This window comes from Diabrotica undecimpunctata, chromosome 6 (genome assembly GCF_040954645.1).
Source record: "Diabrotica undecimpunctata isolate CICGRU chromosome 6, icDiaUnde3, whole genome shotgun sequence".
NCBI lineage: Eukaryota > Metazoa > Arthropoda > Insecta > Coleoptera > Chrysomelidae > Diabrotica > Diabrotica undecimpunctata.
In genome coordinates, this window is record NC_092808.1 from 11,763,773 (window position 1) to 11,785,877 (window position 22,105).

Here is a 22,105-nt window from a genome sequence, read left to right on the forward strand (position 1 = left end):
ATTGAAAAGGAAATAAAGGAGGTTGAGTGGGAGATAACGTGATAGGAGATCCTGCTTTACGTTTCTTTCTAGTGCTTTCAAAATGATCTATATTCCTAGATGTACTAGGTTGACTTAGAGACATATTATTTTGTAAACGATGTTTTCTGGGCCAAATAGGTTCGGATGAACGAGATTGTTGATTTGCAGTTAAAGAAGGAAAATTTTCATCAAGGTTAGTCAGAAGTGAGAATTTGTTATTCCCTGTAAAGCCGGCAAAAGAAGACTCACTAAAAGATTTTGCTTCAGTGTATGAAACTTTATAATTAAACATAATGTTTTTAATTTTCTTTTGGTTGTCATAATAAGGGCATTTTTTATCTATAGATACATGTCCACTGGTTTTACAATGTATGCAGAATTTATCTTTTTGTTCACATTTGTGATTTTGATTTTTTTCTGAACCACAGTTAATGCATGAGGAAGAAGTGCTTTTACATTGTTTGGATACATGCCCAAACTTCAAACAATTGTAACATTGTGTTACACGACCAACAAACTGTTCAACTGGAAAAAAGACTCTGTTAATAGATATTTGTCCAGGTAAAATATTTCCTTCGAATGTGACAATAATCATTTGTTTAGGTTTATATTTTATCTCATTATTTTCTTCTACTCTGCGGTGCATTCTCCTAATTTGTAGTACTTTTGCTGTCGATTCAATGTTTTCACACAAGTAATCCATATCAAACTGTGTATCTACACCTCGTACAACACCCTTTACTTCCAAAAGATGATTCGGTATATAAGCTCTTAGATTATCATTTTTTAAATTACAATTTTGTACTAAGTCGTTTGCATCCTTTAAATTTTTTAATATAACTTTAATCCTATTTCTACCAATACTCTTTATTTCAATTATATTTGGCACTTTTAATTTTTTATGTAGGATATGGCCAATTGATAAGGGATGTAAACGTCCTAGATTGTCATTGTTGATACTTTCTATATAAACATGAACAATATTAAAATTATACTTATCTGACAAAACATTGAACAGACGAGTTTCGTTTGTGTGTGATTTATCAGAAGTTTTTTCTCCCATGTTTTGATTGCCTTTTAATGAGTTTATATCCGTGTCCATTTCTACGTTACTAATATGAATTTGGTTTTCAACTGCACTGATCTCTTTGTTTATCAAAAACACACCCGCACAAGTCCTAGGGTCACTAGACTCCCCCATTAGGGGAGTCTTTTAAAACAAAACTGTATAACTTTAAATGTATATTTTTATTTACTAACACCTAAACTAAAAACCCAAATAAATCGAAAACCGGTTGGTTCTGTGTACAAACGGAGCAAAATTATTAACGTCCTAATTGTACGAAGTTCGAATCGGTACTGGATTTAATAAATTATCCTTAAGCATTTGGATTTCACCCAAAACTAACCTGTGTGTAAGTTTGATGCATTGTTTATATATATTTTTTATCATTAATTTTAATAATACAAACAGATTATTAATTGTAAACATTTTCATCGTGATATCTTAAGCACAAGCAAAAATTATGAGGCTACAACAGAGAAAAAAAAACAACATACCATAAACGTAATTTTATTACAAAATGTTTACGTATAAAACTAAATCTAAAATAATAGTATTACAGCTTATACACTTAGTGCTATATACAACAAATATAATTAACGACTAATAAATTAACAATAACATTAAATAACAAAATACTAAAAATATTAAAGTCTTGCATATAAGTCATACATTATATCTTATGCCCAAGTACTGGTCAATACTAAGGTACTTTAAATAAATACAGCTTTTTACCTAAACAATATTTTTCTTAATTAATTAATAATAAATTAGAGAAATACTTTTTTAACGATCTTACAAACGTTTGTTCACCGGTTTAAATATTTTTCTGAAAGGCAAAGTTATTCATATCTCAATTCCAATGCACGTAAAGTAAATCAGTATTATTTTTGATTTTTTTAAGTTTAATTTTAATTTAAATCCATAAATTTTAAAATCAACCAAGTCGAGGATTCTCTCACGGTGCCTTAAACTCCGTTATACTCTATTGTACTCCAATAACAATTTTGAAGGATTGTCAGGTTTTCCGATGAAACCAGGGTTTGTCTAATAAATGATAGTTGGAGACGACATGCTGTGTCATTTTTTGCAAGAGATGGCACCATGTTTTGGGCAGATATTATCTCTGACGGACATTTTACAGTTACTGCTGTTAGATTCCTTCAAGAAAATTCTCCATTTTGATGATAAATGGTAGAAAGAAGATTTTGGTAATAATTTTGTATATATGGACGACAATACCCGGTCTCAACATACAAGAACCATCCATCAATATGTTCAAGTTGAAATAATCAATCATAGAATGGCTATAATGCTATAGTAAGAGTAATTCGTGCTTGAATAAATCCTCCCAGAACGTTTCTATACCACGTTCATTTTCAATATTCTCGAGGTAGCACTAATCAGTGGGTGTGTCATGTCGGAGCTTGCTTGTCATTGGTGAAAAATTAATTTCTAACAAAAGCAGAATGAACGAAGTATAGAGTTTGTCCATACCCCAGAGAAGAATGTCAGAATATTACATAATAAAATCGATAAGATAAATTAAGACATTAGAGGAAAATGTAATGTATAGTGTATAAACGAACTGACACTAAATAGAAGAAGAATGGAATAGCCATATAAGCAGAATGGGGGAGACCCGTTTGGACAAAATAGCAAGAGATAAATTACCAATCGGCAGAAGAAGTATCTGACGACCGCGCAAAAGATGGAATGACAACCTTCCATAGAGGTATTATTCCGCCAATGAACAATCAAAATTGCTTGTAAAGAGGAAGAAAACGAAGAAAATCGATAACAAACCTTGTAAACAGAATAAAGGGAAGTTTTTTCTGTTTTAGTTAAAAACTACAATACTATTCGTTTTATTTTAGTTTAACAATATTTTTCTTTTATTTAAAATGATACTGTTCTAATCGATAATGTTCTAAAACCAGTAAACACATAATATTTTAAAGTATTTAAATTTTCTTAAACAAATACATAAGTAGATATGATTTTCTTCTTTCAATAATTTATTTTTACAATCTCTAATATTATTTTTTAGATGGATAGAAATTCAAACAGTTTGTCAATAAAATTATAACTTTTGCTTTTAATTCCTGAAGAACGGTTGTCTACCCATGCTGTACGTGCTGAGGGGAATACCACCACCAGGTTGTTTGTAAATCTCATTTTGATCATAGTCGACGTCATAGTAAATTCCACTTTGATTCTAAAAAATATAAAATATTATTTAGGTTAGTCATTAATAAGCAGTCATATACATTTAATACAAATAGACTGATCGCTGCAATACATTACCGTTCCCCGAGTGTGACAGAGAAAACTGACGCAAAGCAGTGCTCCAGTGCTGGCATCTGTTTTTAATGAACCGGGTTTATCGACCACGTGACGTTCCCATTGGTCATTTAGGTCAAAAAAATCCAGCCCATTAGCAAGAGATGCAGGAACTGCTATGCGTCAGTTTGCGTAAAAAGTAGTTTAAGAAGCCGTACGAGTCATTTTTTAAAGTTTGGGAATGGGAAAAAGTGGTCATTTTGTGAAGTAAAACACACACGTGGTTTTGCGAATGACCTATACTTCTATTATGGAGTATAACCGTAAAATGGAGTATATAATTTACAACATTCCTTGGTCGCATTTAGGAACTTCATCCTCTTAGTTTTTCTTGCTATTCTGTCAATATATGACCCTCTCCTTATCTACTCACCTCTTTTGTTTGATTTTTTTTGCTTTTGTTCAGTTTCTGGTTAAATATTCTTGTTTTTGTTGGCTTACTTAGTTCCTGAAATTCTTTGTTTATATTTTCTCTCTTCTTTCTGCGGTGGATTTTCTTTTCTTCTTTACATCGTTATTTATGTTCGTCCTCTGTTTGTCGAGTTCTGTTCCCCTGCTGCATCAGTAAATATATTCTGTGTTTTTCTTTCTAGTAATTTTTCAGCTGCTTCTTTCATGATGTTTCAGCACCCTTCCCACACTTCATTTTTTTATGTTTAAATCTGTTTTCCGATTTGGTGTTTATATTTTGTTCATATTCTCTATTTTTGTTTTTATCTTTAAGCCCTTCTAGTAGTATCGTTCATGTTTAGAACCTATTTGCTTTTATACCATACTTTTCGACCCAGTAGTGATCAGAATCCACATTTGCTCCTCTTCGGGACTTTTATTTCATTCAATTGGTGTCTACAATCTATCATACTTGCTGTAAGTCCGTTTGTTGATTTCCAGGTGCCTTTGTTTATATATTTTTGAACGAAGTTAAAATTATACAATCGATTGCAAAAAACTACTATGGAAGAAAAAACATTTTTGAAATCAGACCTAAAAAAACTTTAAAGTTGGTTATTTCTCAAGCACCAAATTTTTTTATTTTGTTGAACTTTGTTACCATTCCTGTTTCATACCATGCAAATTAGACGTTTAGTTTGTATTTCAGTTCTTCTTTTGGAGGAATTTTTAGTTTTTTATAAATGCTTCTGGAATTAATGTATTTGCTTCGTTGTGTAGTTGCAGAAATCGTTGATTTAGCTGCTAATTCAGCTGTTGATTCATCTGTTGTGTATTTTCCTGTGTGTCCATTTCTACATAATGTTAGGGCATTGATTAATTCAGCTATTAGATGGATTACCTAAACAGAATTAAATTTTTCTCAGAAATAAACGAATCTTTATAATTGCCTTTCGTTCTGTTTCCTGCCGAATAGGTAGAATCAATTGCAGAAAGGATTATATCTGTAATAATATGATTCATGAAAACTTCTTTTATAAACTAGACTTAATGTATTATTTTTAGTATTACAAGCAGAAATATAATATTTTATTGTTACGATGTAAAATAATCAGCAAGGAAACACTTTTCTTGTCGACGCCAATGATCGATTTCGAAATTTACAAGAATTCATGATGGGCACGTGATTTCGGCTACATTTCACCACTTACGGGGGGTGATTTTGGACGACTAATGTCATTTTTATTAGACTATAGTAATACGTAGAGCGATAACTTGCAAATGAACTCAATGTTGAAAATAAGTATTTCAACCCGAAGATAATGTCAATGTGCAATTAATCAGTATTAGTGCATTTAGATAAATCACAAACCAAGAAGTAGAAATTAAAAAAATTAACTAGAAAGAGAAATATTCGTATTGAAAATTGCAAATCGTACATTTACTTTATTTTATTTTACTAAATAATGGACTATTTATATATTTATATAGAAAAAATATTGTATGCAACTCATGCAGAAGTGTTTATTGCACTTTATGCGTTGCCTAACGCAGACAATTTCCACTTGCATTTAATAAACACTGTACCCTTACATAAATAATTATTAAACTTTTTAATGTTCCAAATATTACTTTTTATTTCAAATATACTTACGGCTATGGACGCATTACTTCGACTTTTCGGTCTAGGTACATGGAAATTTCTACCTAATAAATCAGCCTTGTCTTCTTCTTCGCTAGAACTGGAGTTATCCTGGTGTCTTGCACTGTGAATGCTTGCAGCTCTAGCGGCCATTTGCGCCTGTAGAGTGAGCCTAGGCAAGGGTACTGGAGGCAGTGTGCCGTGGCCATGATGTGACATGGTACCTCCCATTGGAAGACTCGGATAACCGAACAACGCCGAAGACGGCCGAGTCGGAGCTGTTAGGCCAGGCTCAGGCTAAATAAAATAAAAATAAATTAGTGGTGGGGGATAATGTTGTGTTTAGTGATAAGTCGTTCAAGAAATAATCCGGACCTTAACAACACTGTCCCGAACGACACGGTGTTTTACTTTGTAAATTGCTTTGACGTTAATACAATTATTATTTTAGTTAAGAATTAAGACCAAAAAGTTATAAATGACAAGGTTATGACTGCAATTAAAAGACCGCATTCATGTCAAACATTTCACTAAATAAATATACAGAATGCTATTACTTAAAAGACTGTTTTAAAGACATTTGGAACAAATCAAAGTAAGCTTGCCATCATTAAAGAGGTATAGCTCCCTTAGGAAACATTTTGCATGCGGGACGTCCCGCCCCGCACTTTGTCTCACATTTGGTCCCGCAGCACGGGACGGGACAGCGATTTTTGCTGCGGTTTGGGACGCGGGATGGGACTGTCGCTTTGTCCCGCGAGACGTCCCGCAAAAACTGCACTTTTATTATTATTGGAATAATTTGGTAATCTGCATTATGTTTGCAACGTATAAATATTTATAAAAATTAAAAGGTATTCTGTTTTTAACAATTTATATTGGTGAAATCTAGTTAATAAAATAAAAAAAAAATTTAAAATATTTTGGACAATTCTTTTTGATTTATTGCGATGCACGCCTGGTATGAAAAAAATTGTTTTGATTTTGGTGTAGGTCCTCCTAATAAACCGCCACCCGACACCACCAGATGATTATACCTTTGAATCTTACCGAGAACATGATAAATAAAAAGAAATACGGGATAAGGGAAAGGTGCCACTCTTAAAAAGAGAAGTTATTATTAAATTGGTCTATTAATATAATTTTAATGTTTAATAATTGTTGACAATTTTTAAAAACAAAATATACTCAGAAAAAAATATAAATATTAAATTTGTGTTTATACCATTCTTATAAATACACTCGCGATCATATAATCCGGGTCACCTTGAAAATCACCGATATTTCATTTTTAACGAGCTTTATCGTAAATAATAATAACACAAATACAAACTAATACATGTTTCTGAGAATGGTTGCGGTTTCCTTTGTAACAAAGAATTCCAATAGTGCCGATTTCGCGGTAAATTGCACACTTCCCAAAATGAACGCTACCTGTAACTCCGCTTGTTTTAAATATCTCGTTTGTACTTCGACTTTCTGTTCAAATGCAACGGACAAACGTTTATTATTACCACCATTAGTGTTTATTAGTAGTTATTTTTTGACAAAAATGCCTTTGACTGTTGTTGAAACGGCACAAATTGTTGCACTTGTGGAAAAAGGTCACACTCAACGGCAAGTCGCAAGAACTGTTGGCGTCAGCCTTTCTACGGTTCAACGAGTGCTTCAACGCTTTCAGAAGACGAGTTTGCTAACCAGACGACCTGGCTCTGAACGAAGAAGAACGACCAGGGCACGAGATGACCGTTTCCTTGTGTTTCAGGCTTTACGAAACCGGACCTCAACTGCGGTTATGCATCGAAATTGCCTACAGGAAGTACGAAATTGCAATGTTAACATTGCAACAGTCAGGAGAAGACTTCGTTCTTCTTGACTATCTTTTCGGGTAATGGCTAGAGGACCGCCACTTCGCCGGGTGCCTCAAGTTGCACGACTAGCTTTTGCTCGACAATACGCGCATTGGGGAATTAACGATTGTAGCAAAGTGTTATTCTCAGATGAATCCCGTTTCTGCCTAACTGGATCCGATGGACGTGTAAGAGTTTAGAGCAGAACCGGTGAACGATTTTCACAAGCTTGCATTTCTCCAAGAATGCCATTTGGTGGAGGCTTGGTCATGGCTTGGGGAGGTATATCTTCCGACTTCCACACAGAATTACCCTTCATCGAAAATGGGTCCCTAACTGCACGAAGGTACATTACGTAGATTCCGGAAGAACATGTTATGCCCAATATGTCAGGGCTTGGAGAAAACGCCGTTTTTATGCAGGACAACGTGCGACCGCACGTTGCCAGGGTCAGTATGTAATACTTGGACGAAGTTGGAATTACGAGGGTACCCTGGCCAGCTAGGTCTCCGGACCTGAATCCCATCGAACATCTCTGAGGTGATTTGAAAAAACGTATTCAAACCCATACACCTCCTTCTAACAACGCACAGGAGCTTAAGGATCTGTTAGTGAGAAAGTGGAATAACATACCACAACATGTAATCCGGAGAAAATTTGAGAGTATGCCCCGTCGTCTGCAAGAGGTTATTAGAGCAAGGGGAGGCAATACACGATATTGGTCATTGAAATTTCACTGATTTTTTACCACGTTCTGTATTTTCCATTTCTTCTTTTCGTATGTCTGTTTTATCAACAATTTGATTTGTTTTCTGTTTTTTTCAATAAAAACAATAAAAAACCATTTTTTTTTCTTTCAAATCAAACATTGATGAGAAATAAAAAATACATTAGCCAAAAAAAAGGTTATTACTGCACCAGAGGCAAAAATATTTAAGAAACTTGAAATTTTCAAGATGACCCGGATTTTATGATCGCGAGTGTATATATTTACTTATTTAGAAAATATAATTTTAGCTTCGCGAAATAGCCGGACGTCCTGCGGGACACGGGACGAGACAGCTAAAATAACTGCGGGACGGGACAGATGGAAAAGTGAGGGAGACGGGACGGGACAAGATCCTGTCCCTTGTCCCGCGTGACACCCTAGATTTACGTCAAATTGGCATGAAATGATTTTCAGAATTTTTAATATTGTTCTGAAGCTATTTTCTTGTGGCATGTTAAAGTAATTACTATTTAAATGGGAATAAGCCACGATTAAAGGTTAAAGTACGTTTATTGACGTTTCAATTTCCACTTCGGAAATCGTTCTCAAAATAGAAACATTAGTAAACTTACTAATTTAAAATTTACTAGTAAATTTACTAATATTTGTATTTTGAGAACGATTTCCGAACTGGAAATTGAAACATCAATAATCGTACTTTAACCTTTAATTGTGGCTTATTCCCATTTAAATAGTAATTACCAGAATTTTTATTTTTCCTTTGTAAAAACCGTTTTTGGACAATCTGTATATAAATATATTGTTTAACTGATGATATTCTGGACATAAAATGCAATATTTTAGTTTGATACATACCGCATAATGATTAGCTTGAGCCATAACGTCAGCAATTTGAGCCCATCTCAGCCTATCTTCTAAAGTAAGTTGATATGGAGGTGCACCAACCACTGGTGTTTTCGCAGTGTTACTGGCGGTAGCCATGTAGCCGAATACAGGGCTGCCAACAGCTGCTTTTTGTTCTCGGCTCCATCGACGACTAAAAAAATAATATTAAAAAAAATATTTGTTACAATTAAAGTATGTAGTAACACATTATGTGAAAATATCGTATGAAATACATGCGAGACAGTGGGAATGTTGGCAATCAGAGAGATAGAGAGACGTTTAGTGGATTAAAAAGAATGTGACTTTGAGACAATTTGTCCTGAAGAGGAATCCTCAACAGCATTAATCTCCCATGCATTCAAATAGTTGTAGCTTATGAAAGTATATAAATTTATATAAAAATAATTCTCACCTCCACATTACTAAACAGACCAAAGTCAATCCAATGATAATAATAGCAGCTACACTGGCTCCAATAGCAACACCTAATACTTCACCATCAAGTTCGCATTGGCTTCCATAGTAATTTCCTGTACATCTGCAAATTTAATTTTATTTGGATTAGATTAAGAAAATTATTACATTAATATTGACCACAAAATTATTTGAACACTCTATGTTTCTTTGCAAACTCCCTACAATGACCTTTATAATGGTCTGCAGAATATTTTCGTTAGCCTGCAGAATAGACAATAAATATCACGAATTAAACTAAAAAAAGTGATCCGTTACTTCCTAACGGTTCTTCTTCTTCTACGGCACTACAGTCTAAATGGAGCCTTCACCTCCTTTATTTTTTGCCTCCACACTTGCTTGTCTGTGGCTGGTCTTCTCCATACACGGACTCCTAAAAGGGCTTGTGCGTCGCTGTTTACTGTGTCTTCTCAGCGCTTTCTTAGCTTTCCCTGCATTCTAGCATTCAGTGCTCTTTTTGGTAGCCTATCATCTTCCATTTTTATCACATGTCCGGCTCATTGCAATCTTTGTATTCTAATGAAGTCTGACAGTGGTGCTTCCTTTTAAAATTGATAAAGCTCGTTGTTGTATCGACTTCTGAAGATTCCATTTTCCCTCACAGGTCCTAGTATTCTCCTCAGTACTTTCCTTTCGAATGTGTCGAGTTTGCTTTTGGATGTTTCTTTCAGAACCCATACTTCACTGCCATAGCATGCTATTGGTCGAATTAAGGTTTTATAGATTCTCATCTTTGTATTTCGGTGGACATTTTTAGACCGAAATATATGGGAGAGGGCAAAATAGAGGCTCTGTTTGCCTACGTATTACCTATATATACCTTCTCTTCCGTATTTCTCATCTTCTGATCCGTAGGCATATATTTCTACTCCCAGGTATGTAAACTTTCCAACCGTTTTAATGTCATCTTCATGTATAATGTTTTGTGGTACTATATTTCTTCTCGTCTGTATCATTATTTTTGTTTTTTCTGTGTTAATTTCCAGACCTAGCTTTTTGTTTGCATTTTTAGCTCTGCGTATGTTTCCTGTGCTCCTGTTGATGTTCTACTCATAATATTAATATTATCGGCATAAGCAGCCAGTTGAACCGTTCGGTTGGTCAGTAGGTTTTCTCGTCCAGTTTGCATTTGCCTAACCGCATACTTCAGTGCCAGCCAACGAAGTTGGGGCCAGCCCATCTCTCTGCTTTAGTCCTTGCAAAATTTTGAAAAAGTCTGTCTGGAGATTTTGTATTCGTACACATGCCTGAGTTTCATCGATTGTGGCTTTAATGAGTCTAATTAGCTTGTGTGGTATTGCCAATTAAGTCAATATATTGTAGAGTTTATTCCTTTAGACTGAGTCGTATGCCTGTTTGAAGTCTAAAAACACGTTGTGAACATCAATGTCATGTTCCCATGTTTTACTCAAGATCTGTAAATATTTGATCCAGTGTCGATATTTCCCTTCGGAAGCCCGTCTGATACTCTCCAATAATATTTTCTGCTAGTGGTTGGAGCCGCTTGTTTATAATATACGTGAGGACTATCTAACGGTTACAAAAAGAAAAAAAAAAACACACTCCAAACCTTCTACACATTTATACCTAATAAATTCTTTGTGAATCATAGAGTAGGATAGGTATTTCTAAAACTGTGACAGTTCAATTGAAGACCTTATTGCAACATAATGGTAAGCCAAAATTTTACAGAATTCTATTTTATTGCATTACGTATTAAAGAAACCTATGTTATGCAACACAAAAATTATTTGGTAATTATTGCAATAGATGGCGGAGTTATTGATGAATCGTGTTTATGCAATCGTCCTTTTCTGTTCACTTTTTCGCGTAAACCGTGGTAAGCCACATCGAAATGGCGTCGACATCAGGTGCACGTGCTGAATTAAGAGCGGTTTTAAGCGAAAATAGCACTTTAAATGTAAATTTTATTGATGATAGTGTAGCAAGATTTTAGGCCCAGTAGCGATGATTTTTCGTCTCAATCTAGCGAGGTAAGCTTTTTTTTCTGATTTTTTGGCTTATCATGTTTTTGCACAAAAATATTTCGTGTATATTACATGGAAAAATATGGTATGCCATGTGGCTTATCGAGTTGTTGATATAAAAATTCTGAAATATTCGCAAATTCTAGAGTCTAATGCAGTCATTTTTTGTTGTAATTTAGGATGAATTGCAGGAACCAATACCAAGGCTTTTTGAAGATAAGGAGGTAAATCCAGAGAAAAGAAAACCAACCAAGATGGAGACAAAGAAATGAGGAACACTATGATCGAAATGACAGAAAAAGAAGCCGTAATTCTGGACAGCAGTATACTTCGAAGAAAACCAAGACGATTTTTAGTTCACGTGAAATTGGCGAACCGTGTGAATGTAAAAATAAATGTAGGGAGAAACTGCAAGGTAATCATGAACATTTATTTAAGAAATTTTGGGATTTGGGCTCATTCGACCTTCAAAATAGATATCTCTTTGGGTGTATCAGAGTAAAAAATAAGAATAGATCGTATAAGAAAAAACAAAAACGCAACATTTCTAGAAGAAAATTTACCGCTGAATATTTGGTTAATGTAGGGGAGATGGAAATTAAAGTATGCAAGACTGAATTCCTAAGTGTTCATGGTCTTCAAAAATCTCGTGGAAGAATTGAAAATATTTTTAAAATGAAGTCACTCGGAGCTATGGTTCGTATTCCTAATAAGAGAGGTAAGCACACAAACAGACCTAATAAACATTCAGAGGAACAGATTCAATCAGTCAAAACTGACTATAGTACTACTACAGGACTATGTACAGATTTTTATGTGCCATGGTGTAGAGAAATGAATATTACGCCAGTTAAAGAAAGTGCATACAGAAAAATATTTTGTACTCATTATAACATAGGGTTTAAATTACCTCGTTCTGATACGTGTAAGACTTGTGATGAGACGACTATTAAAATTCAGGCATCAAAAGACGTTAATAACGAAGAACAAGAAAAAGAGCTAACTACTTTCTTAAACGTACATATTGCTCGAGCTGACGCAATGCAAACTTTGCTAAAAACTGAAAAAAACGAATGTGTTATAAACAAATCAAAATTGGTAATCTCGTTTGACTTACAGCAAAGTATGTGGCTGCCAAAATTAAGCACTGGTCCTGCATTTTACTGCAGAAAACTGTGGCTTTATAACTTGGGGATTCACGACTGTACCAATGATAAAGGACACATGTACTTATGGACCGAAGATCAAGCTAAGCGCGGAGCAGATGAGGTTATTTCTGTTTGAAATCTGAAATTTTTGAAGAACAAGTCAGATTATGACGAACTCGTTGTTTTTACCGATAACTGTCCTGGTCAGAACAACAATTGGCAGTTAATAGCTTTTTGGTTGCAGTTAGTCAGGGAAAAGAAATTTAAACAAATAACGCATCACTTTCTGGTTAGTGGCCATTCTATTATGCCATCAGACCAAGATTTTGTTCAAATTGAGAAGCGTCAGAGAAACCGTGCACCCATTATTTATTCGTCAGAAGGTTGGGTAGATATTATTACAAAAGCAAATAAAAAGAATCCTTTTGTTGTTACCTAGATGACCCAAAATTATTTTTACAGTTTTGAACCTCTTCTCAATAATATTAATAAAAATGCACGTTTTCCAGACAAGCAGAGCTTAAATTTTGCAAAAATATACAGCTTTCAATTTAAATCAGAAAAAGTGGGGTCAATTTTTGTCAAACATACTGTCAATGGAGACTATCAAGAAGTTAATATCTTAAGGAAAGGCAGACCTGTAACAATAGAGTTGTCAAATATTCTCAAGAAATATAACGAGCCTCTGAAAATTGCGAAAAATAAACTGGAAAATATGAAAAGCTTGTTACCTTATATTCCGCCAGTCTACCATACTTTTTATAATCAGTTAAACGAAGCTTCTGACTATGTGAATGAAGAAGGGGAAATTGTAGAAACATAACTTAGTTTATTTTTTTTGTGTTATGATTTTTTTAATTTAAGAACATGTTAAGCCACATTTTTTTCGAATAAACATCTTTTTTTTAAGGTTTTTACATTTAAAGCAAATTTTTTTTAGATTTTCTTAAAACTTTAAATATCAATATCTCGGTTTTATTATTTTGTGGCTTACCACTATTTTGCAAGAAGCTCTTCAATTACTAAAAAATTAATTAGTAAGAAAATGGTTCCGCGTTCTAACTAGGTTAACTAATTAAAACACTTGTATAGTCTAACTGGCCAAACCTTCTACACATTCATATCCAATAAATTCTTTGTGAATCATAGAGTCGGATAGGTATTTCTAAAACTGTGACAAATCATAAAATTAAATAGAAGTAGTTAAAAATCGATTAGTAAGAAAATGGTTCCGCCTTCTAACTACGATAACTAATTAAAACACTTGTATAGTCTAACTGGTGGGATGACATATTTAATACCGCCTCTGCTCGATTTATTTAGTTAAGACATGTAGAATCAAGTGTGAAACAGTAATAAAATAAATTTACTTCGTTTTATAATGCATTAATATCTCCATCAAAGGAATTACGGATACTGGAATATAAGAACTCTATTGCAATAATAAATAAACTCACTACGTGGTTCTTATTAGAATATTGAGACGCATATCGACTTTCATATTTTGATAATTTTCAAGCGTTTTATTTTTTCTTCTTCTTCCTCTTTATATACAAGTCTGCTTGTTCATTGGCGTATTAATATTGCTTGTCAAATTTAACGTGATACTTGGCCGATTTGAAATTAGGCTCCACCCACGATGCGCATTCGACCACAACACAATTCGTCCTTATTATTTCTTGGCCCTTCGAAGTACAAGGTACTTGTATAGTCTGCGACAAAGTTTTTTTTATTTTACTTATGTTTAAAGTTACTGTGTGTTGAAGAAATATCGTATTACAATAGATTTGACTTTTTAAGTAAATAATTATTGTTAAGTATGTTAAATTATAAACATGGATTTTCATTCAAAATTAGAAGGCAAAGTCTTGTCTGGACAGACGAGGGAGGTAATAGTAAATGTAATTATTTTTATGCAGAGAGAAGCGATGCAAAATCCGCATAAGATTTTAAAAAAGTTCAAGAGCGTGCTTCCTTAGCAACGGGAGTAAGTATAGCCACTATAAAACGGATAGCAACAAAAGAATGAGATCTGCTCCAAAATCCAACTTGGGCGATTTTGACAAAGGTTAACTTCGGCGTATAATAATAAATTATGTCACGGAAAAACGAGTTTCTACATTGCAACATATTACAAAAAAAAATTAATGAAGAAAATATTTATACATGGTCGCATGAAACTTTGAGAAAAGTGATGAGAGATATGGGATTTCGATGGAAGAAAGCGAAGAATAACAGGAAAATCCTAATGGAAAAACCCAATATACAAGTGCCCCGGAGGAAGTTTCTCAGAAATATTAAACAATATAGGGAAGAAAATCGGCCCATAATTTACATGGATGAAACTCATATTCATTCCTCTTGCACAAACCCAGAAATAAAACTTATGAAATAGATCAGATTATGAATAATGCAGGTCACTCTCGTCTTAAGACTACCACCCTGCCACCCGGACTTAAATCCAATTGAGTTAGTGTGGGCTGGTCTAAAACAATATGTGGCAAATAAAAATGTAAATTTTAAATTTAAAAATGTTGAAACATATTGTGATGAGTTTTTCTGCAAATTTTCCCAAGATGAGTGGAAAAAATATTGCGAGCATGCTATTTCTTATGAGCGTTAATAAATGGAAAAGGAACCAGCTCTAGACTTAATTGTAGACGATTTAATAATATATTTGCAGAAAGATAGTGACACTGATAGTGTGGATTCTCTAGAAAATAGTAGTTCGGAGACAGAAGACGAACTTTATTTTAATCGTTTTTTTTTTGTAGTGAGTTATAAATTAAATTATCTCAAGTGTCTTGTGTAGTCAAGTAATTTGTATCTAAAAGTAGTATTAGACATCAAACTAATCAGTGAGTTTGAGCGCCAGTGGCACCGAAACACCTTTCTGAAGGACGCGTAAACTGAGCATTGAGGTCACGTACCGACAGACGTAGGCGGATGGACAGGCCTTTTGGGCACCCAGTCGCCGAGGAGAACAAAATTCATTTTGCCAATTCGACGACTGAGTGACCGAAACACACAGTTTGGACAGCGAGACATCGACCCAGGTCGATGGGCGATGGCCCACTGTCTGGACAACACATTTAGGGAACATGAGTCCTAAGTAGTCATTCAGTTTTTAGTCATCCAAAGGGAGAAAAGCTCTTCCAGCTACCCCTAAAATTAGGTGGCTTAACCATATACGGAAGATGTTCTATTAAACAGGGTCTCCAAAGTAAAAAATGAGTACAGTCTCCTCTGCGAGGGGGAGGGGTGGAAGGATAGCTTGTGGGTCAGATAGGTTCCACTCGAAGGGAGTGTGACCGGTTTGATCTTCAGACATGTGGGTCCCACTATTCCATTGGAACACATATCTCTGTAGGAGCTGGGTTGTACGCTTGTGTGTGTGTGTGTGTGTGTGTGTGTGTGTGTGTGTGTGTTTTTATTTAAAATAAAAATTATTCTTAGGCTATTTTCTTGTGGCATAATAATGTAATTTACTATTTTTATTGAAAATAAGCCACAATTTTAGTTTAAAATAAGTTTCAAATAAAAAATAAAATATTACGACAACTCTAGTATAAAAATTAAGTAATAAATTGTTTCGTCGGTATGTTCCAGGTATAAGATTAACTACTGTTCTTTTATTCTTATACAGTTTACTGTAACGCAAATGTAAAGCTTTCATCTCTGCCAATATTCCTCTTATTAAATTACAGAACGAAAGATTTATAGAAGTGTTCGAAAAAACTGCCGCTTCAACATAACTGAATGGTCAATATTAATGAGTCAAATAAAATATAATTATTAGAAGAATTTTTTTACCAAGTAACAAAACAAAATATTTTGTATTTTGAGAAAAATTTCCGAAGGAAAAATTGAAACGTCAAAAAAACATAAAATATAGACATATCATAGAAGTTCCATTAATAAATGAGACCACTCTCTGTAAACTTGTAGTATGGAGTATACCAACGAGGCGAAGAGACCGAGCGCATTATGTATCTCTTTTCCTCCGAATGTGTTCTCACTTAATTTTCTACGCAAGTGGACAAATTTGTCAAGTATCACCCTAAATTTGACAAGCTGTACCTCTGTGGAAGGTTGTCACTCAATCTTTTGCGCGATCGTCCGATACTTCTTTTGCCGATTGGTGACTTATCTTTTGCTATTTGACGACACGGGTCTCCTCCAGTCTACTTATGTGGTTATTCCATTCTTTTTTTCTATTTTGTGTCCATTCATTCAGTTGATGATTTTATCCATGGTGAAAATGAAGAGCATGGGGCTCAATTAATTCTCTTGTCTTATTCTGCCGCCTATTTCTATACTTCAATTTTATTGTTTTGGTAGATGTTTTCAATAGTTTTTATAATATTTATGGGAACTTTTCTATTGTACAGAAGATCGATTACATCTTTGAGTCTTACTCTATCAAACGCTTTCTTTAGGTCAATTAGACATAGAAATGCTGGTCTATTATTATCTAGTGTTTATTTTTTGTACGTGTAAATTTGCAAGAACCAAATAAAACATAAAAATTATATAAATTATACTTACGTGCACATCTCTTGCCCATTTTGATACCTGCATTCTCCCCTATTGTTACAATGTTGCGAAGAACATTGCTCACAGTGTCTGCCTGCTCGGTGTTTGTTGTCTAGCCAAGGGTCTCTATATCCTTCAAGACACTCACATTTAAACCCTCCAAAAATATTTATACATCTCGCTAGCGAGTGACAGTCATGTAAGTCAGGTGAAGAACATTCGTCCAGGTCTAAAAAAGAACATTTAAATTCAATTTAGGTACATATTAAATTGTAAGATTCTCTAAAAATAAGAAAAATACCTAGTTAAATCTGGAAGTACAACAATAATGCAAGGGCAAAATATAATATCAGAAATGAGTGCTCTTATTCATGGCATAGCTCGTATAAATTTATATATCATTCCTTGTCATTGTAGTCTGTCATATACCGTTGATAAATAAACTAAATAATGGATGTTTTTAGTTCCTTTTATAAATCTATTTCCACATAGGTACTCAGTTAGCACGAATACTTGATCTGTGTAGCTGCGGTTTGCTCGAATTCCTTTCCCGCTTGTTCCACTGGTATGTGTTGTTAGATAGCATATACCCAGTATTCCAAAAAGATTATAGACTATGCTTAGAAATGCTACCTGACGGTATTTATGTGGATGTGACGAATTAGGCCTTAAATTGATGGGGATTTTAAAGTCTATCTATCTATCTATATAAGGATTTTTACAGCTGTCGCCACCTTCCTTCTTTCAGCCAACGTTTCCAGTCCTTTCTGTTTTGCCATTCTCCATCTCTAAGGTCTCGTCTTTCCATGGCCTCGTCCACTTCATCCCTCCATGATCTTCGGGGTCTACCTCTTTTCCTCCTTGCTATTGGGCTCCAATCCGAAATCTTTGCTATCCGCCTTGTATGATCTTCTTCTCACATGTCCATACCAAATTAAACGTTTTTCTTCGATGTAGCTGAGTATGTCTTGTTCTACTGCCATTCTTCGTTTTATCTCCTCATTTCTGATGCGATCCATTTTTGTCACTCTGCAGCTTCTTCTCATGAACTCCATTTCAGTTGCTGTGATTTTGGACCTGTTTACCAAGGTGTTATAAATTCTCTTCTTTGTATTTCTGGTAATCTGTCTATCACACAGTACCCCGTTGATTTGTTTAATACATGTTCTTGTCTGTGCTAATCTGCTGGTTATCTCTTGCTTGGTTGTTCCATTTTTTGAGAGTATGAATCCTAAATATTTGAATTTGTCAATGCCGTTAATTTCCCTATTATCGTCCATTTCCAAGTTTCTCACTGGTTCTTGCTCTGTTGTTAAATATTCTGTCTTTTCTAGATTTATTTCCAGTCCATTTTTTTGTATTCCTTTTCTAATTTTCGGGGCATATAGCACATATCTTCTTCATCTTGAGCCGTTACCACTTGGTCATCTGCAAAGCTTAATGTGTACAAGAAGTTGTCCCGGATTGGTATTCCCATCCCTTCACATTTCCTTTTCCATGGTTTTAAGATTTGTTCGAGGAATATCTTAAGCAGTGTCGGAGATGTAGAGCATCCCTGCAATAAACCTTTTGTGGTCTTAAATTCGTTGTAGTATTTATTGCCGGTTTTAACTCTTACCTTGTTGTTATTGTAAAGATTTTTTACGGCTTCTATTAACCTCTGAGTTATTCCGATTTTCTTCATCGTGTTCCATAGTTGTTATCTGGGGACCGTGTCATATGCCTTTTTTTAAATCTATGAATGCCATGTGTACTGGTATATTTTTTGCCATTTTTTTTTTTCAATTAATTGTTGGAGTGTATAAATGTGGTCTATGCAAGATCTTCCTACCGTGAACCCCGCCTGATCTTCTCCGATTTTATTTGAGATAGATTTTTCCAATTTTTCTTTCAGTATTTTTCCATATAACCTGCCCATACATGCTATCACACTGATGCCTCTGTAGTTCCCGCATTTCTTTTTATCTCCCTTTTTATGTATCGAGGTTATATATGCTTTGGACCATTCATCTGGTATTTCGTTCAGGTTTATAGCGTTACTGAACATTTCATGTATAATTCTGTATAGTTTGTCCGTTCCGTACTTAATTAGTTCATTAACGATTCCTCCTGGTCACCCTGATTTTTTGTTCTTTAAAGTCTTTATGGCATTGTTTACTTCGATTAATGTTATCTCAATCTGTTCTTCATTCTGATTTTGTTGTTGTTCCTGTTATGTGTTTGTCTCTATGAAATCTGGGCGATTTTCTGTGAATAGTTCTTTATAGTAGTCTTCCCACTCTTTTTCTGATATGTATTGTATTTGGACCTTTTCGTTGTTATTCTTCCTTAAAGATTACAGTATTTTCCAGGATTCCGAATTCCTTGTTCCTCCTATGTATTGTTCAATTTGTGCACATGTTTCTTCCCATTCTTCATTCTTTTCTTTTGCCCTTCTTCGTTTTACTTCTATGTTTTTCTCTTTGTACTTCTGTGTGTCTTCTGAGGATTTGTGTGCTCATACTTTTCATATATAGAATTTTCTTCTCGTCAATACATTTTTTGGTTTCTTTGTTTATTTTTACTTTGTGTTGGGTATTTCTTTTCTCAAGTTTCCCCAAAGCATCTAATGTCGCCTTTTTTATGTTGTGTTTGACGTGCTCGTACGTTTCTTTGACGTTTCTGAAACCGAAATCCTGTAACTGAAGTATATTTTCAAAAAACACTGTAAGTTATTGTCTGGTAAATCTTAAAAAAAGCTTTTTATGAAGCTAAAAACAGAATTCTGAAAAAACAGTGAGAAGAAATCGAGGTATTGGAACGTGAACAGGATTCGTTCAACCTTCACAAAAACATCAAAGAAGCAGCGAGCCTCTATAAATCAAAAAGGCCGAAACACTTAACAGAAGCTCAAAGAAATTCAATAGTTAATCTTGAAGAAATAAAAACAGCATGTATGAACTATGTGACAACAACATTTGAAGACAATAGGATTTTCACTATCTCAAAAAATAAAAATAAGGATACCGGACCACCTATTCTCTAAACTGAAGTAGAAGATCATATAAACAGCATTTCGGAGGAAAAAGCCGCAGGGCTAGATAATTTCTAGGCAGAATTTTTGAAAATTAGGGGCGCAGGCGCAGTAAAAAGACTTACCATGATCTTCAAGAATATAAACCAAAGTGAAAAAATACTCCAACAGTGGCTTAGATTAAATTTCATGAGAATAACTAAAAAACCCAATGCAAAAAAATGTGAAGACTATCATATAATAATTGTTATGAGCCATCTCCTGAAAACTTTTTTTAAAATTACACGTAAAACAATATATAGAAAGTGTGAAGAACACATGAAAAATACAATTCGGCTTCAGAAATACATTGGTTGCAATACAAGTTCTCTTTCAACGTTGTAGAGACGTGAATTGTGATATAAAAAAAATACAAACATACCTTGTAAATTGGAGACAGATCCCGGTGGACTATCCACCCACAAGGCACTATCACCTACGTTATTACTTCTTCTTTGTATAACTCCTAACAGATGTCGCTGAATATCTCCTCTAACTGTAGGTCTAGAAGTATCAGCGTTCTCGTCCAATTGCAACGTGATGTTGACAAACACTCCAGCCTGTCCTTGAGACCTCTCACCTCTGTATATTCCGTTTACCTTTGCTGCTAGAAATTCATCGCTAAATGGAGTCATCGACATTGCAGATTCCAACTAGAATAGAAAAAATTAATGTATCCACGAATCTACAAAATATTGTCTAAGAAGAAAAACATTTTCACTTTGTAAACAACAAAAAGATTGTTTGTTTTAGTTTAAAAACTTAATCAAACAAGTTTTTTAGTACTTAATAACGAGTTAATAACGATGTTTTAGAAGTACCTCATTCGAATATAATTATTGGTACTAACTTATAAATTAGTTTCTAAATCTAAGGTTTATGATACTTACAGCTCTTTCCGCTTCGAAAGACAACTGTTGGTAGCTATCACTGCTTCGATCGCCCAATTCACTTGCCCACACAACTTTTCGATCATACAATCTGTCAACTCTAAGCGACACCAATATAGACACTATTTTGCGACATGGATCTCTGTGTTTACGTCTAGCAGTACCAGGTCTGCAGTGGCAGGCGCTTACACCTGATTCCGTTCGACAAATTTCGTGCTGCGAGCCATCACAGGTGGAGTCATCTCCGACAATGCAAGTATCGATCCTAAAACAGGAACACAAATATTAAAATTTAAAAAAAAACAATATTTGTAACAACTATGTAATAGTTGAAATAAGCTCCTGATATTCACTGATCTTAAAATTTCTCGATCTAAATGAGAATTAAACCTAGAAATTAAACCTTGAACAAATTCCTTAAATGACTTACCTTACAGGCGGTTGGCTAGGTCTTGGTCTTCCAAACATCGGTCGTCTCTGTGTGGGCTTACCCACAGAGCCTGGTCTATGAACTTTCTCGTTTTCAGCTACAGCGTATCCCGTACCGGTGACTTGATTGCTTTCTGGTACAGTGGCTGTTGGTTTAATTGGCAATCCAGTGGATGTCGATTCTCCGAATAGATTTAGGTATGTTCGTTTACCATCAATGCTAACGAAGCCCTCTGATCCGGACGAGGATGTGATCACGTCACCTGAATGGACGTTTTCAATTTCCACTAAGGACAAAAATAAAATTTAAATTCACATGCATTTGTCAACATTTAATTTAAGTATTTTATGTGATACAATTGATACAATTCGACTGGTCCAACGAAGACTGTAGTAACTCAACTTTTCCACTTTTTGAGTTACGAGCGCAAAACAATAAACATAATGATATCTTCCCCAGGAAAGAATCGTATCTCAGTAAACGTAGTTATGCAACCAATATTACTTGTAAGAGTTTTATAGTATCTCCGATTTATGAAAAACAACCGTAGAAAATCATCGTATCTTGAGTTACAATAGTCTTCGTTGTTATCTGAGGCGATAGCATAGGTATCGTAACATGAGTTACTACGGTATTCTGCGTTAGTTTAAGGTTATGTTCAAA

The 22,105-nt window shown here is 34.5% G+C and overlaps 1 protein-coding gene across 1 annotated transcript in view; it reads right to left on the reverse strand.

Moving 5' to 3' along the window:
* Nucleotides 1-1,578: 1,578 nt before the first annotated feature.
* The window catches only part of pwn (calcium-binding EGF-like domain-containing protein pawn), a 69,853-nt gene continuing 49,326 nt past the window's right edge, over nt 1,579-22,105 (reverse strand). The window contains exons 8-15 of the mRNA XM_072534216.1: nt 21,443-21,728; nt 21,013-21,277; nt 20,505-20,775; nt 17,083-17,299; nt 9,337-9,462; nt 8,895-9,075; nt 5,472-5,756; nt 1,579-3,302 (exon numbers count right to left, since the gene is read on the reverse strand). Coding sequence (XP_072390317.1) covers nt 3,183-3,302; nt 5,472-5,756; nt 8,895-9,075; nt 9,337-9,462; nt 17,083-17,299; nt 20,505-20,775; nt 21,013-21,277; nt 21,443-21,728 — 1,751 coding nt within the window. The 3' untranslated portion in view covers nt 1,579-3,182. The remainder of the gene's footprint in view (nt 3,303-5,471; nt 5,757-8,894; nt 9,076-9,336; nt 9,463-17,082; nt 17,300-20,504; nt 20,776-21,012; nt 21,278-21,442; nt 21,729-22,105) is intronic.